We start from the raw sequence: 17,146 nt of genomic DNA on the forward strand, positions 1-17,146 counted from the left end.
GATTCGGATAAACAGACCTGCTAAATAAATGTAAATGAAATTCTCCTTGTGCTGTATGAGTTTCCTCACGCAGTCTGGATACATTGTTTATCCATCCATCCATTTTCTGTACCTGAAAATGGAATTAATAGTGTGATTTATTCTGAACTTGCTTCCTATCTGACTCCAGGCTTTTGTTTACTTCAGATCTTGACAGCTAACCAAAAAGCGGTAATCAGTCCTTAAACATGGATGGTGTGTAGATGAACATTAACCTCCGACTGTCATGTTGCAGCACCTGCTCATGTCATTATAGTGGAACTCAAGCAGAAAACTTATTGTACCGATTTGCTATTTAAAAATACTGTGAACACTCACCGTCCTTCATCGCCACTTTCAGTCCTTTCAGGAGAGTCACTTTGGCCAAATTTTTAACAAGGCAGGGTCAGGAATCATAGGCCAAGTTTATTATTTATTATCAGTATCAATGTGTTATTTACTGTCTAATTGTACGTGTTGTGTTATTGTAAACCTGTAACTTCCTTCAAGATTAATACATTATCTATCTATCTATCTATCTATCTATCTATCTATCTATCTATCTATCTATCTATCTATCTATCTATCTATCTATCTATCTATCTATCTAGGTCTTCCTTTGCAATGGGACCTCAGTTTATTAGTAATGCATCCATTATAAGAATAAATGATGGAGATTCTGGAGAAGTGAACCATATAAGGCTCTCAGGATGCACACACGCACAAACGGACCTTCTTGAAACGCTGAAAATAACAACCGGAGGAATAAAGCATCCATTTGTTTCCGGTGAACTAAATTGGCTCGCGATGATTCTGGCCTTGGTGAGTCTTCAAAGGCATCAAAGTTCCTGCTCAGCTCTGCTCAGCGTGGTGTGAGATCAGACTCTGACACAGGAAGCACCACTCGACGGTGATGTGAGAAGGCTTTAAGACATTAAAGCTGCTTCCTCGCTCTGCTTTATGACTTACAACATCTCTATAGAAGCCAAATAAATGCAGTTTTTATTTGAAACAAGGTATTCTTAAATAAAATATAGAATACGTTCTCTAACTTACAAAGGAGAATTTCACTTCCTTTTAGGCCCTGTTAATAAAAACATTCTTGGGGGGAAAAAATTCATCATTTCAAATTCTTGTGTCAGTTGTAACAGCAGCATTCAGACAGACGTGACACCTCAGGTTGCGGGGAAGTACAGGCGATGCCCCCAAGTCTGCGAGAAGGACCCAGACTCACAGCAGGCACGTGCGTGGGGGCATGACAGAGCCGAACTATGTTCGTTTGCTGGCCAGTCACAGTACCCATGTTTATTTATGAAAAAAAAAAAAATTATGAATTTAACATATCATGTTAACCTTTATCCAGATAAGGTGTGTAGAACCTGGCCACAGACAGCATTTTACCTGGACCAACCAACCAACCAACCAACCAACCAACCAATCAATCAATCAATCAATCAGCCAATAAACTTGTCGACATCTGAGAAAACGAATGAATTCCAATGACATCGTCAGCTAATTTCCAGTGTAGCTGAATATTTCCATACTGTAGGCTTTTATACCCACTGGTTCAGTAAGATAATGAATGACTGTGGGCTTGAGCGCAAAAATACCATTATACAGGAGGGTCCTGCTATCGCGCCTTTCAGAAAGCCGTGCGCTCAGCATTAATTCAGTAAAATCACCAGCTGTATACTTAGGCAAAAAGCAGGGCCAGCCGGTGAGGTAGGAGATCTCCTAGGGCGACATTTAGATAGGGGGCGCAAGAGAGCGAGTGAAAAGAAAATCATGAGAAATACCGCAGGTTGCATTTTGTGAGATTACACTTATTTACGCTAGTTGTGATGTTTCACTTTTCTTGTGAAACAGACACAAGCTGCCTAGCTTCCTACCCTGTGCTACTGAAATGTTTTTAGTATAAATTAATTGCTTTCAGCTGCTATTTTTTTATTTTATTTTATTTTTATTTTTTTTGGGGGGGGAGGGGGGCACAGAACACCCAGGGTCAGCCATGGTAAGTAAAAGTGTAAGAGGCGCTGGATAAAAAGGAGGAAGGAACTACATGGCAGGGAAAAAAAAACAATAAAGAACAGGCTTTGGTTTTATTTATTTTTTTTAATCTAGAAAAAGGGGAACTCCAAAGCCAGGAGGTATTGTATAATAATGAAAGTAAGATTACAGTTACTTATGTACTTATGATGTGTACAGGCTTGTCCGGGGGATCAAGCGGCACTGTAAAAATAGCGCCCAGGAATAGGAGGGTTGTGTTCTATGTACGGAATTTCCTATCAAAATCCCTGTAGAATGACGCTGTTCCCACTTGCTGCGAGAGAGCGTGACTTTCACTGGTCCTAATGCACGGTTAAACGGCGCAGAAAGCATGAGCCGAGATAAAGCCGCGGCTCCGCCGTCTCACACTTTTTAATAGAAGCGGAGGCGTAAGTTACTCCGCTGGGAGTGAACAGGAGGACGGGATGCCGGGCTGAGCGGGCATGCGAAAGCCCCCGGGGGGAAGCTGACAGCGAAACAGACCCGAACCGGACCGGATCGCTTCGCAGGACGGTCCTCTGTTGCGGCGCGGAGGCGGCGGCGCTCTGGTCCCTCTGCCTTCATTTCCCGTCACTGCGATCTGCCGCTGCTCGCCTCTGCTTGTTTCGGAAGTGTCAATGGGACGGTGCAAACCGTAACGCTATTCATCATTTATTATTGCAGAAGCCGTTTGCGATGCGGCTCATAATCTGAAGCGCGTCCTTCACCGTGCATACTGTGCCGGTGGTGAATGCTTATATCCATCCATCCATCCATCCATCCAGACCATGCATTGTGCATCTGAAGCGGCTGTTTCACCGTGCATGACGAACAGGTGTTAAATGCTGATCTCCTTACATCCATCCAGACCATGCATGGAGCAAACACGAAAAGCGGGGCTGGACGCCCCAACGGGAGCCTGGAGGAGCAGTACGGAGCCCTGGCCGTGGACACGGCACTCAGCACCTTGCTGGCCGTGCTCGTCTACGTGTTACTCAAAGTCAGTTTGGACGGGATCCGCCAATGGCGGGCCAAGGTGTCGGTGCTGATCGTGGGCTCCGGTCCAGTTGGCCTGACAGCCGCCCTGGTCGCTGTCCGGTCCGGGAAAGTGCTGAAGTTGACGGTGCTGGACGAGCGCCCCAGGACCGCGCTGCTCTGCAGACCGCAGCAGATCGCCCTGGACCCCCGCAGCGTGAAGTTCCTGCTGGGATTAGGGGTGGATTTCGATAACATGGAAGGCTGCTGGCATAACGAGCACTTCTTCACCAAGATCGGGGTGTTTCAGGAGTATCTACTGAGCATCCTGGAGCAAAAGAAGCAGAAGGTTAACGTCAAAGTGCACCTCGGCGTCAAGGTAAGCAGCCCAGGATGGAATTATCAACAGGTGCATGTTTGCTATCAGTCATTCAGGATTAAACTGAGATAGAACATAGGGCACCGTATCGCTTCTGCGATTCAGAGGTATTTAGGATTTTTAAATATTTATGTATATGCTGGTTAAACACTTGGTCTGTGAACACTTCTGATAACTCGTTCCCTTGGTCGTTGGCTTGGTTCTGGGATGTTAACTACAGTTTTCCTGCAGTTATTTTTATTTTAGCAAACATCTTCATTTGTTGTTTATTGGATGTGAAATGCTGCCTTATACGGGTATGAATTTATGGAGCTAGTTAACTTGTCGCCAGTAAATCTGCAGGACAAAGATCATTTTTAATAGGCGTAATGTAGATCTACATTACAGTTGATATTAGCCTGCAATGAACATGTATTGCACTATATATGCTAAATACATTGAACCTTCTCTGGTGAAAAGAATAGTTCAACCAAAGGTCCTAAAGTATACTAATTAATAACATAAGTTATTACATTAATGTAAACCTTCTCAGATATGAAATTACTTCTGATTTGAATGTAAATTATTTCCATCCATCCATTTTCCAAACCACTTATCCTACTGGGTCGCGGGGGGTCCGGAGCCTACCCCGGAAGCAATGGGCACGAGGCAGGGAACAACCCAGGATGGGGGGCCAGCCCATCGCAGGTCACACTCACACATCAGTCATGTAAATTATTTAAATATTTAAATTACAAATGTAGAATTTCCGTGTTCATATTCCAAAGGCACACAAAAAAACTATCCCATGTTGGTTTGGATAAACACAGATTAGGCACACAGTTGTTACGTGTAGGATGTTAAAAACCGTCGTCAGTGCTGATCGAAGCCCCTTTCCCTGAATTATTGGACTAACCTACAAATCTACAGATGTTTTCTTCCACACAAAGGGACACAATGAACAGACCAAAGAACTGTTTATTGTTTCAGTTGCGTTTATTAAAATTTAGTTTGGAAAATAGATAGTGAGTCAATAAGTGAAAAGCCACGGATTGTCTGCGCTACTGGCTGATCGCCCATCCCGACAGGTGGTCAAATCCCATGAATCACTGCTGTCATGAGTCTTTGGTTGTATCTGCAATAACGCCGCGCTCCACTGCTGGACTCAGGGGCAGGGTGGAGATCAAGCGTTCCTCCTTTTATGTTATACAGGTGCTTTCTTATAAAACTGGTGAATATCATGAGTATCGGTAGACACTTGAACATGCACATCGCTGCAGCTTCGCAAACTCGCCGTTTCCAAACACTGCGGAATACGAAGAGATATGCCGCTACTGCGGCACATAATTGCATTTGAACCCCTTGCTCTGTCTGCTACGCCCTTGTGTTTTAAGTACTTACTGTTAGGGTGATACCTCATTTCAAAGCTTTCGACTGAATATAGATCTTTCAGTTTCCAGGCAGCTGAAAAAAGATCGTGTTTGGTAGGAACAGACTATATGGTAGCCCATTACTGATAATTTGAAATAAAACATGTGAAGTCAAAATATTTGGTAACACTTTACTCGAGGTGGTACAAGTAACATAGTAACTCAGTTACTACTCAAGTACAAATGATAAGCAAATACAATATCTTCAAGAAATACATGAACCGTTATAATTGATTAACAATGATTGAATGGCATCAATATGTAACTAACACTTTGTTTCTGGTTAATTAATACATTAACGAAGAATGTATTACTCCATTATTTGTGTTCCCTCAAGTAGTGTTACTAAATATTATTTCATGTCCCCAGTAAAGCTTTTACGTGAAAGTTTGTAGCAGCGTAACATTGACTTCATTGTATTTAAAGGAATAGACACATGGATAAAAACGGAACATTGCACAAGGTTTTCGTGCTGTTTAAAAGTTTAAATCTTTTTCTTTTTTTCCCCAGCGGGTAATACATTGTGCAGCCTGGATGATATAGGGCCTTGCCAGGCTCTTGTGTTTTGAAGGATCGATCTTTTGATCTTACCTGCCTGTGCTTTACATCATATTTATTTTATGGTAGTATATTTCTAGTTCTTATCACATTTAAGCCCCTGTCACCCAATAAAGTCTGAAGTAGAACCTTTCAATCCTGCAGGCAGTTTGCGGTCTGATGGGGATGGTCTCCTTCATCTGATGGAAGCTGGGGTATCATCTCCATCGAAAGCATGAATGACAGCAGGGAGGGTGGCAGGGTGAATCTGCTCCATCTATAACGCCCTTTATCTGTACGTGATGCCTGTTACATGGGTCGAATCCTACCGCTGTGATTTTAAATTTAAATTCTTTGGTGCCTGTGGTCCAAAAGTCTCTACATAGTCCGCTATATTGGTCATGGTCCAGAAATAGCAGTATTATGGTGGCATCCAAATTTGTAGTAATTCCTCAGCAACCTCAGTAATTCCGTTGCTGTCGCATAAAACAATAAAGAATTTGAAATTTAAAAAAAAAAGGCTGAAATATAGGAAAACACTAAATAAATTTGGCCTATAAATACATTAGATAAATATAAATGAATGTCTGAAATAGGAAGTACAGCGGAGTAAAGTGCAATGTGCAGTGTCACTCTGCCAGGTAAAGTATAGGCCTGCTGTGTGTTTATGAGTTTGGAGTATTATCGCTTTGTCCACTAAAGTGCACTGTGTGTATGTGGTTGCAGTATTATTGTGTTGTCCAGTAAAGTGTACTGTGCATTCATAAGGTTGGAGTATTATTACTTTGTATTGAGCACGCCAGATTGGAGAGGGGTATTTAATTAATAAAATTTGCACGTTTTTTTTTTCCAGTTGATTTGCTGGTGTTGATGATGATACTGGGGGCAGGTGAAGAGTAGTATTTATGCTTGAAAAGAGTGTAATTATCATTTTCAGATCGTAAGCTTGATTACAGGTTTCAGCTGGCTATCCTGTTTTGGGGGGGGGGGATGTAACGGATACACCACCTTCCTCTGCCAAAGCCTTCCGTTCCTCTTCTGCCGGGAGGGGCGGGGGGGGGGGGGTACATATGACTCGGGTGACTTGATTAAAGCATGCCTGGGTTCGCAGACTTAATGAATGTTATACACTGAGGGAGCGATATGCTGGTAAACAGCAGCCTCTACAAACAGACAGTGATAAGCAATGCGATTAAGTGACATGAGCATATGGCTCGGGACATGGGTGCCACAGGTCGCTTTATTGACCAGGACGTGTTCAGGATCAGGGTCTCCGGACAGCAGTGAGGACGGACACACTGCGGCTCTGCTAAGCTTGTATGACAGAGATGCTGCGTCGTCATTCATACTGAGATGATAAACGAGCCTGATCAAGTTTGATAAAAATAAAGGCCGGACGACCACAGCTACCCGGCGAGAGAATGTTATCAGAGACACCGCTGGGGACCCTAGAAACCCTAACAAAGGAAGAGCGTGGATGAGGTTTATTTTTAGATAACTCACCTCGTACGTTGCTTTCTGTGACTCCATTTCTTAGAATCCACAATTGAAAACGAAGAATTCTTCTTGTTACAAATTAACTAAAAGATAACGGTGAAAAGTAGCATGCATACGTCGGTATCTGGATAAGCGGCTTTCAGGAGGAAGTTGTTCTCATCTGAGCAAGAAGCTTCTCCCCGTTCACTGGATGTTTCTGAGTGGTGGCTCGTCCCTGTGCATTTGGACTGAGGTCCCCCTCGTCTATCCCATGTGTTCACTTTCATGCTACCAGGAGACATGCAGTTGCTGCTGGATTGCTTAAAGCACCTGGGATATGCTCATTAAATGTGATTATAATGTAGTTGTGACGGCATGTGTCGTTGGCGTGTGCCAATGATGGGTGCCGATGGTGGGTGCTGATGACAGGAGCTGGTGCCATGTGCTTATGGTGGGTGTTAATGGGATGTGATGTGCGTGCCAACGGTGGGTGCTGATTGTATATGCTGATGGCATGTGTCGATGATGTATGTTGACGGTGAGTGCTGATGGTGTATGTTGATGGTGAGTGCCGATGGTGTATGTTGACGGTGATTCTGATGGTGTATGTTGACGGTGGGTGCCGATGGTGTATGTTGACGGTGAGTGCTGATGGTGTATGTTGACGGTGAGTGCTGATGGTGTATGTTGACGGTGAGTGCCGATGGTGTATGTTGACGGTGAGTGCCGATGGTGTATGTTGACGGTGAGTGCCGATGGTGTATGTTGACGGTGATTCTGATGGCGTGTGCCGATGGTGTAGGTTGATCCTGAGTGCTGATGGTGTATGTTGATGGTGAGTGCCGATGGTGTATGTTGACGGTGAGTGCAGATGGTGTATGTTGACGGTGATTCTGATGGCGTGTGCCGATGGTGTATGTTGATCCTGAGTGCTGATGGTGTATGTTGATGGTGAGTGCCGATGGTGTATGTTGACGGTGAGTGCAGATGGTGTATGTTGATCCTGAGTGCCGATGGTGTATGTTGATCCTGAGTGCCGATGGTGTATGTTGACGGTGAGTGCTGATGGTGTATGTTGACGGTGAGTGCTAATGGTGTATGTTGACGGTGAGTGCTGATGGTGTATGTTGACGGTGAGTGCTGATGGTGTATGTTGACGGTGAGTGCCGATGGTGTATGTTGACGGTGAGTGCCGATGGTGTATGTTGACGGTGAGTGCTGATGGTGTATGTTGACGGTGAGTGCAGATGGTGTATGTTGACGGTGATTCTGATGGCGTGTGCCTATGGCAGATGCTGGTGCCATGTGCTGATGCCGTGTCCCCCTGCAGTTCACCGAGGACTACCTGAGGAGGGTGCCGGGACCAGACTGGCCGCGCATCATCGTGGTAGCAGACGGCTCGTGTGGAGACTCCTGCTCCGTGCTGGGAATCAGCTCCGACTACATCGTGGAGTCCTGCAATGCCTATGGCGCTAACGCCACCATTGAGAGGCTGGACCAGAGACAGGTGACATGCATTTTCCCTCTAGAGCCAGAATTCAGTTTGAGTTTAATCCTGCACCCTGCAGCAATCCCCTGTATTTTGTGTTATTATAATTGGGAAACCCTTTTGAACCTCTCAGGATTTCATGTGTTTGACAGCCAGTTTGAGTCAGTGCTGATTGGCTTATGCTGCAGGTTGGTCCTGACATGGAGCCCTTTGATACGAATGGGCTGTATGCTGAGGGTGGTGAACATATTATTACCACACTGAGAGAAGGCATGTTCCATCAAGATCTGCATTTCAGAAAATGGATGGCTGGAGTGACATTTTTGCTACGGTGCCTGTCACTTTGACAGGACTAGGTTGAGGACATTGCTTTCCTGATTCACTGTCCCTGATGACAGAGTGAGGCACTCCCGCTCTGCTGTGACAGGCTGCTGTGACACTCTGACAGTCTGTCTGGGCAGTTTAGCCTCCCCCCAGTCAGCATCTCGGTGATCTGTGTGTGACAGTCTGTTTAAGCATTTTTTGCCTCCCCCAGTCAGCATCTCAGTGACCTGCACATGGCAGCCTGTCTGGGTTTCAGCTCCCCCCACCCTCCCCCCCAAGGTTCGACCAAGGACCCCTAACACAGGAGCTTTTGAGGAACTAAATAGTGAGCAGGGTGTATCCACTCGGGGTAGGAGCGTTCTATGTCCGGTGCCTGTCCCGGTTGTGGACTTGCCATCTGTGTGAGGAGAGGAGCGGAGAGGAGCAGAGAGGGCGGGTTTTACTAGGGGGCTGAGTGGCAGTTTATTATGAGACCCAGGGAACTGGTTATAAATGGTTCCAGGAATGGTGTGCGTCTGCTTCATCGGGCTGAGCTGCTCGCCGCCTAGATGCAGCCGTGCTCACAGTAAAAAGGCTTCATAGGGTGCGGGAAGAATCATGGTTTATGAGGGTTAGACCTTGCTGTTGTGATCTGGCCATACAGAAACACACACACACACACACACACACACACACACACACACACACACACACACAGATATTTGTGGGGTCAAAATAACTGGTTTTTATTACATTATGGGGAACATTTGGTCCCAACAATGTAATATAAACATAATTCACACACACACACACACACACTTACACATACACACAGTTTTATAATTATATCTTTATAGGGACCGTCCATTCATTTCTATGGTGAAAATTCTAATCCCAACAATGACAACCTTAACCCCTACCCAGCCCTACCTTTAACCAGAAGTAACCCAACAAAAAAAAACAAGATTTTTAGGCTTTTGATCGCCATTGGTTTTTATAAAATTAGTCCCCACAATGTAATTTGTACATGTCCAGACCCACACAGACCATTCATACACACACATTTGACTATTGCACAAGAACCATCAGATATGGATGATTCTTATAAGGCTACGATCCTGGCAATGTGGTCAGTTTATATCATGGTGCCAATGTGTGGTTGTAGCAACAGTGATTTTGATTTTTCATAAAATTTCTCAAGTAAAGTCAATAGTCAAGGCAAAGTCAATGTACCCAATGTGTCCTCTTTAGCTATACAGGGACACGTCAGACATCGAGAAGAAATATTGATCTAGGGGAGGAAATATTGATTTAAGTGCAAGAAACAGTAATAAAGTAATAATAAATAATAAATTGACATTAATGCAGTGAGTGGTTCTTTGCGATAGGCATGTTGTTTAGATGCACTTCGAGAGCGTGTCAAGCTGACTGGTGCCCCCTTGTGTTCACAATGCCAAGGTCCCCACCCCTGAAATCCGGGCACACAGTCTGTACTTTGACCTCTCTGCATATGGTGTGGACGCCATCAAGGAGACTCGTGGTGCAACGCAGGCCGCTGCGATGAGACCCGGCTTTCATCTCAAGATTTACGGAACGTTCCGGAATCGCTACATGGCCCTGATGTGCCCACTGTCTGACTCCAAGATGGTGCGCTTCTTGCGCCATACCACCAACTCCTCGGTAAGTGCACAGGGTTTGGAAAGACACTAGCTGATGATGTTTTGGCGACCAGGCCTTGGCACCTTGAAGCGTGTTTAACCCTCTGGAGTCATGCCACGTATCTTTCTTGTGTATTTCAGTTCATAACTCTTATTGTAAATATTGTATATTGAAATCTTATTGTAGAAACATGAAAAAATCTGCTAAATCCATAATCTGTCTTCTTTTCAAAACAGCAATTGTAGGAAGTATTAAAGTTTTTAAAGGTTAAATTGGCAAAAAAGTAAACAATGTCAGTGTGTAGTGCTGCCCCCCACCCAAAGATTACTATTTGCCTTCTAAATAGCAATTCTAAATATCAGATACAGTATCTGGGATCAAAACAAACTTCCACCATTGCTTACTATGTGCTTTTATAATGTTTCTGCAAGTGTTCAAAACTGCATTTTGTAATGTCTATACTTTGATGTCAAATTACAGTCTTCAGATAAATCTGACATATTTACAAAGTACACCAAGATTAAGATGAGTTTATTGCCAAAACAAATATATAAGAAATACTTTATTTGCCATGAATTAAGTTTATGATATTGAATGAAATGTGTGACCAGTGGCCCCCTGGGAGAAGAGCTGCTTCTGGGGTTTCAGCTGTTGCCAGACCTGATGAAGATGAGATGATTAAATTCAGCCAGCGAAAGATCTCCAGTAATTTCACTCTACGTAAAGAGTGTGAAGGACGTGGCAGAGCGGCTTCTGTAACGGGGGGGTCAGCCTGCTGCTATTTCACTCAGTGCTGATCCCCCCCCCCCCCACCCACTCTGAATTCAATTTCTCAGCAGGAGTGACACTGGGAGATGAATCAAGTCATACATCAGACCAGAAAATCCATGTTTTAACCCTCTGGGGTCTAGGGGTAGCGAACACACTTTCACCGACTGAAGCATGGTCACACATTTCATTCAATATCATAAACTTAATTCATGGCAAATAAATTATTTCTTATATATTTGTTTTTGGCAATAAACTCATCTTAATCTTAGTGTACATTGTAAATATGTCAGTTGAAAGTTTGTAATTTGACATCAAAGTATAGACATGGCAAAATGCAGTTTGGAACACTTGCAGAAACATTATAAAAGCACATACTATAGTAAGCAATGGTGGAAATTTGTTTTGATCCCAGATATCTGATCACCAAAGTCTTGGCTACATGAAGATGACTAAATGGTGCAGTTGCAACATTCAGTTGGATAAATAAATAAGAAAAATCTAACTCATGTCACTAGTTCTGGCCTCCTTTCATTGAATATGTAGCAACTTTAAAAAGGGTTAAAAAGGGCATTAGAAAGGTCTTAGAGGAATGTCTTATGAGGAGAGGTTAGCTGAGCTGAATCTGTTCAGCCTCAAGCAAAGGAGACTAAGGGGGAACATGATCCAGGTATATAAGATTATAACAGGTCTGGATGCTGCTCAAATATTAGAACTTCAATATTAGTTCAAATACTAGAACTTGTGGCCTTAGGTGTAAATTAGTTTAGAACATTTTAAACTGCATTTGAGAAAGTACTTCTTTACACAGCATGTATTTAGAGTATGGGATAGTCTCCCTGTTAGTGTAGCGCAAGCTAAAACCCTGGGTTCCTTTAAATCAGAGCTAGATATGATTTTAAGAAGTCTGAGCTGTTAGCTGAGTTCTCCCCAAATGAGCTTGATGGGTCGAATGGCCTCCACTCATTTGTAAATTTCTTATGTTCTTATTATGTTCATACGAACTGCCTCTTACCGTGACATATAACTTAGCTAATGTCTGACCCGGAGCCACTTAAGGAAAGGCAAGCCCCCTGGCCCCACCATGCATGTGGTTACCTGGTTACCGGTGACTGGACCGTGGGAGCTGAACAAAGCAGTGAAACGAGGAAGGGGAGTGAAACAGCCCCTGGGAGGGGGGGTTAGGTCATGATTTTCTGGAAAGCTGCCCCTCCGGTGCCACTCAGCTCTTCTGGTCGCCATCTTCCTCTTTTCTGGGCTTTTAAAAAACGAATGTGGACAATGCTGCCGGTATGACGCCAGTCTGCTGCCACACGGAAGAATCTGGAAGGCAGACTGACCTTTAACAAAAGAATATAATCAGCAATAATAAACGAAGATTGCATCTCGTTTTCGGTGAAAGCTCCGGCAAGGACTGATAACTCATTTAATGGGCTTCCTTAATGCACGCTGACACACACACACACACACACCGGCAGATAACAAAATATGTATTTCTGTTCTCGGAAAAAAGGAATAATAGCTAATCTTTCAGAGTGTTTTAAAGAGCGAGACAAAATTCATGTTAATTGGCAATAATTGCGTTTTGTGTGACGCGGGAGACGGACGGACGCACACACATCAATGCCCTCTGCCCAGTGGCTCCTTTCATTAGACGCATCGCCCGCCGTGAGTGAAGCAGAGCTTCACTGCCTCTATATTTAGCCAGTGTGGGAGCAGTAGAGACAGGTGGGTCCATGGCAGACCTCGATGTTCGAGGCTGTCTGTTGTCAGCAGTCACTGGTGAATTTACCACCTGTCCACCAAACTCTTGTCTCATCTGTAGAGAAATAAAAGCTAATTTTCGACCCTCTTACATCGTTATGGACAAATGGAGTGACGTAACAAGACGCTTATGCAACACGGCCACTCTGTGTCAATGTCAAAGAGCGCTTTGCGTCGGGATGTTCGGGATGGAGCGAAGCGTGGATGAATAAATGTAATGTGGGCAATGTGAGTCACAGCTGCTCTTCATATCTGCATCTAGCCAAGGTGCCCAGAGCCTGATTCATGCCGAATTTATATTCCGCTCAGACTATGACAGGGCGACTTAACACTAATTATGCATTTAACTATTGACAGCCTAGAATGGGAACATCACTGGCAGAGGGCAGAATTGAAGGAAAATAACTTTATTAAGAAAGACTCACCCCAAGTTGCGCACACATGCAGTGAAACAGAACAGTGATACTTTATGCATTATTTTCTTTCCACTGATCCCAACTTCCTCTCCATGAGACACATAGACAAAGCAAGTTTGGGGGGGTCACAACGCCAGATCAGCAAGCACCCCTGGAGCAATTAAGGACATAGCTCAAGGACCCAACAGTGGTTTTGATCCAGCAACCCACACAATTGAGCTAGAGCAGAACAGACAGAACTAATCTAATGGTCAGAGCCAGACCAAGAGTGCTGAGAGTTGTAGGTGAACATGATCAAAGCCCATGACTATGAGCTTTAAAGATCGTAGCTTAAGTGCCGGTGTTAATAATTTCTGTCTGAAACCAGAGGTGACTTTGCTGACCATGGGACTGGAACTAGCAACCTTCTGATTACAGTGTCCCAACCTGCTGAGCCGTACAGAAGAAGGAGGGCGGGCCGGTTGGTATGAGGGTCAGACAGACTGTTCAAATGCTCTGAGGAAGGATGATCAGGTTTACATGTACGTGAAAAGCCATAAAGGTGCATCTTGTGTAAGCAACATTAACTGATCAGAGGTGAGGACCGGCACTGGACATGGTACTGCACCATACAGTCATAATAAAGTCTAAGGCTAACATGTCCTGATACCTCTAATAAGGTAGCAGATACAGGAGATCGGAAGACATGGAAAGCATTGATCCACAGAGAGTCGTACTCAACTGAACTGATGATATATGTGTGACAAGACATATATCATCTATATAAAACCCAAAAGAGAGTCACTGACAGTGAGTTTACAGAGAACTGCAGTCCTGACTCCATTCATCTCAATTTCTCCAAGATCATGAAGAACATCTTTTACCAGTCCTTCAACGCCTACAAGACGGACATCGAGCCGCGTCTGAACGAGCTGACGCAGCGGCACATGCAGTGCAGCCGCAAGCTCTTCGAGGTCCTGCTGTCCCACCGCAGGGTCAGCGCGGCCTACATCGAGGGTGACAACGTGGCCGTGACCGTGGAGGGCGAGGCCGCCCGCGTACTCAACTTCGACACTGGTGAGGAAATGCCACGCACACTCATTTATACACTCGATACACTCTGATCTATACTCTGTACGCAGTGTGGAGTTGATGAAATGGATGTCACTGTTTTAAAGGTAAAATTGCTTTCATCAAAGAGGCAGGGCAGTAGTCCCCAGTTTGAACAAATACGGGCAATTTTGTGTCTGATTTGCTTTGGGATTAAACACAATTAATTTGAGTTTTGCACTGATTGGCAATAGTAAACCCAGAGGAAAGTGTGGTTTTCATGAAGCACAATACTCGTAGAGCATGCATGGTACATGGTGTTTGGTTATATGTTGTATGTATATGGTATATGATTATATAGTGTATGCTTATGTAGTGTATGGTGTATGCAGTCTTGACATGGTACATGGCATGTTTATATGGTATGGTTGTATGGTGTATGCACACTTGAAATGGGTATCAGGGATATGTACTGCGAACAGTACCAGCCTGGTTTTTACTTCATTGTAACAGAAATGAACAAACAAACATTGATAAGGCATGATTTGCTACAAACCAATTGATTAACTTACTGATTACAATGAAGGTTACTATTATCAGAACTGAATATTGTGCCTGCATATTATCATTGATAATTATGTTGTCATTCGCATTAAAACCCTATATGAACATTGTCATTTATGTTGCATGTTATTCTCATTATTCCTTATGATCTGAGGAAGAGGATGTAGCTAAATTATTAAGAATCACTCATGCAGACATTTGCTCAATCAGTGCGACGTAGGTGAGATGTGACATAACACTGTTGTGTGAGTGAATAATGTAGCTGATTGGCTGGTATGTCAAAGTCACGCCAACAGGCATTGTGATGACGTTTTGGGTCGTGAACTGCATTCATTCTGTTCGTGTCAAATAAGTCCGGGCAGACCGAATGCAAACAAAGAGCAATAGCTTGCAGATATTTGCGAAGAAGGGCACAGGGTAAACCTGACTAATTATACATCGCATTGTCATGGTAGCTGGTTGGTGAAGTGTTCAAATAGCAACATGCCATTGTGTGCTAGTGGAAAAACTACATGGACACCAAGCAAGGGTGATGCCCTTCAGTACTCTCAAGCAAACCATGGGAAATGTAAGTGTGTGTCTCTTGTCCCCGGCAGGATGTGGGGTGAACCTGGGCATGAGGGGCCTGGAGTCGCTGGGTAGGTTTATCTACAGGACGGCCACAGCGGTGGACCAGAACGACGTGCTGGAGGCCCTCTCAGCCAAGATCCAGCACTCGAAGCAGGTGGCGGAGTCGTTCCGGCAGACGGGGCTGGCCTCCGCCATGTTCGAGTGAGGAAGAGGCAGTGGTTTGGGTCCAGGATGTCCGCACACGGGGAACTGCGCTGGTTTGCTTCCGGCCTGTAATGCTGACAGTAACTTGCAGCTGATGGGGTGTAAACAGCCATCTGTCACTGTCACTTATGAAACTGTGCCTGTCATTGCTTCCCGGGGCCTGCCTTTCCACTTTCTGACGGAGAGAGCGTCTTATACTATGGGCAGAGACACGGGATGACGTCAATGTGCTACTAACGTCCTGAACTCTCCTTACAGTGCGTGAGCAGTGGTTATGTGCATTTGGAAGCTCTTTGTCGTAGTACTACGTTACTGCGGTGCCTGTGATGTGGGGCCGCATTGATTTCTGACCGCAGCTGCTGGGCAAAGAGATCAATTTGTGAGCTTTTTGATGTTATTCGTAATTGGGAAATATGCTGATTTAATAAGGGGTCGGTCACACTTCCTGTGAATTGTGTTTGCGGTTGAAACCTGTTAAGCCTGCGTTTTGGCGTCGCTGTTGCGTACATGCAGTGCAGTGCGACGTTTCATGCGACTCCTTGTGTCACTCTGCTTCTGAGTGGAATCGCTGACCCCTGCTGTAACGTTGGAGTAACGACAAAGCCTTGTCTTTTCCCGCACTCTCTCTCCTTGTCCGTGAGACGCCCCCTGGAGGCAGCTGGTGTCCTGTGCGGTGTGCTGTTTATCTCAGGCCTGCCACGCTGCTTGGCAGTCCTCCTGACTGGATTAGCAGTTGTCAGCTTCCAGAAAGTGCCTCGTAGAGCGCAGCAGAAACGCTGGGCTGATTCCACACAAGGTCAGCGGATGTAAAGATTGTATGACAGCCTTGCTAGCAGCCTGAGTGTTTATATAAACAGTTTGTGTATCGTCATGGGGAAAGTGTCTTTATGATTGGAGAGTTCATTTTTCTCTGTGATCCTGTTGAGTACAGTATGATCCTGTGTAAAAATATTGCATCTGTAAAAAAAGTACATAATAAAAAGATGAATACATTTTGCACTTTAGGCCATAATTCCTAAGACCTAAATCTGTCAGCTGCGATAATTAACAAAATACAGTCTGTGCATGAATCTGTTGAGGATTTTTAAATCTTCTATCGTCTAGTGCTGTTATGTATTATACAAAAATGCCCTTAAGTAAAGCAGGATGCTTTAATTATGTTTAATGGCAGAAATGACCTTCAACTAAAGATATTTTGGATTAATGTTTTATAGAAAAAAAATCCCTACTGCTGAACGGATTAAACTGAAGTCATATTACAATAATGGGGCTATTAAGGTTATTTAGAAATCCAGAAAATGTCTCCTTGTCATTTCATGAGTCGTAATTTAAATTTAGATTAACTTGCCTAAATGTTTGATTAATTGGATGTGCAACTCATCACTCTCACAGAAATTTCCCGTTAATCATTTAGGTGGCGTTAGGTGATGTATAACAAGCTTCCGGTCTCAGCTTCAGGCCATAAATATTATCTGTGAACGAAGTGAATTCTAAACACAGTCACAAGCCATTGCAACAGATCCTGATTGAGAAATATGCACCGCATACCGAAACGACTCAG

The 17,146-nt window shown here is 44.2% G+C and overlaps 1 protein-coding gene across 1 annotated transcript; it reads left to right on the top strand.

The window, feature by feature from the left end:
- The first annotated feature begins 1,987 nt into the window (after positions 1-1,987).
- On the top strand, positions 1,988-16,577 carry si:dkey-234i14.6 (uncharacterized). The gene is made up of 6 exons (XM_048973763.1): positions 1,988-2,029; positions 2,912-3,397; positions 8,150-8,326; positions 10,070-10,291; positions 14,061-14,274; positions 15,408-16,577. The coding sequence occupies exons 1-6, from the start codon at positions 2,027-2,029 to the stop codon at positions 15,584-15,586; spliced, it is 1,281 nt and encodes a 426-aa protein (XP_048829720.1). The 5' UTR covers positions 1,988-2,026; the 3' UTR covers positions 15,587-16,577.
- The last annotated feature ends 569 nt before the right edge of the window (positions 16,578-17,146 follow it).

The sequence above is a fragment of the Brienomyrus brachyistius genome, chromosome 13, assembly GCF_023856365.1.
Source record: "Brienomyrus brachyistius isolate T26 chromosome 13, BBRACH_0.4, whole genome shotgun sequence".
Classification (NCBI taxonomy): domain Eukaryota; kingdom Metazoa; phylum Chordata; class Actinopteri; order Osteoglossiformes; family Mormyridae; genus Brienomyrus; species Brienomyrus brachyistius.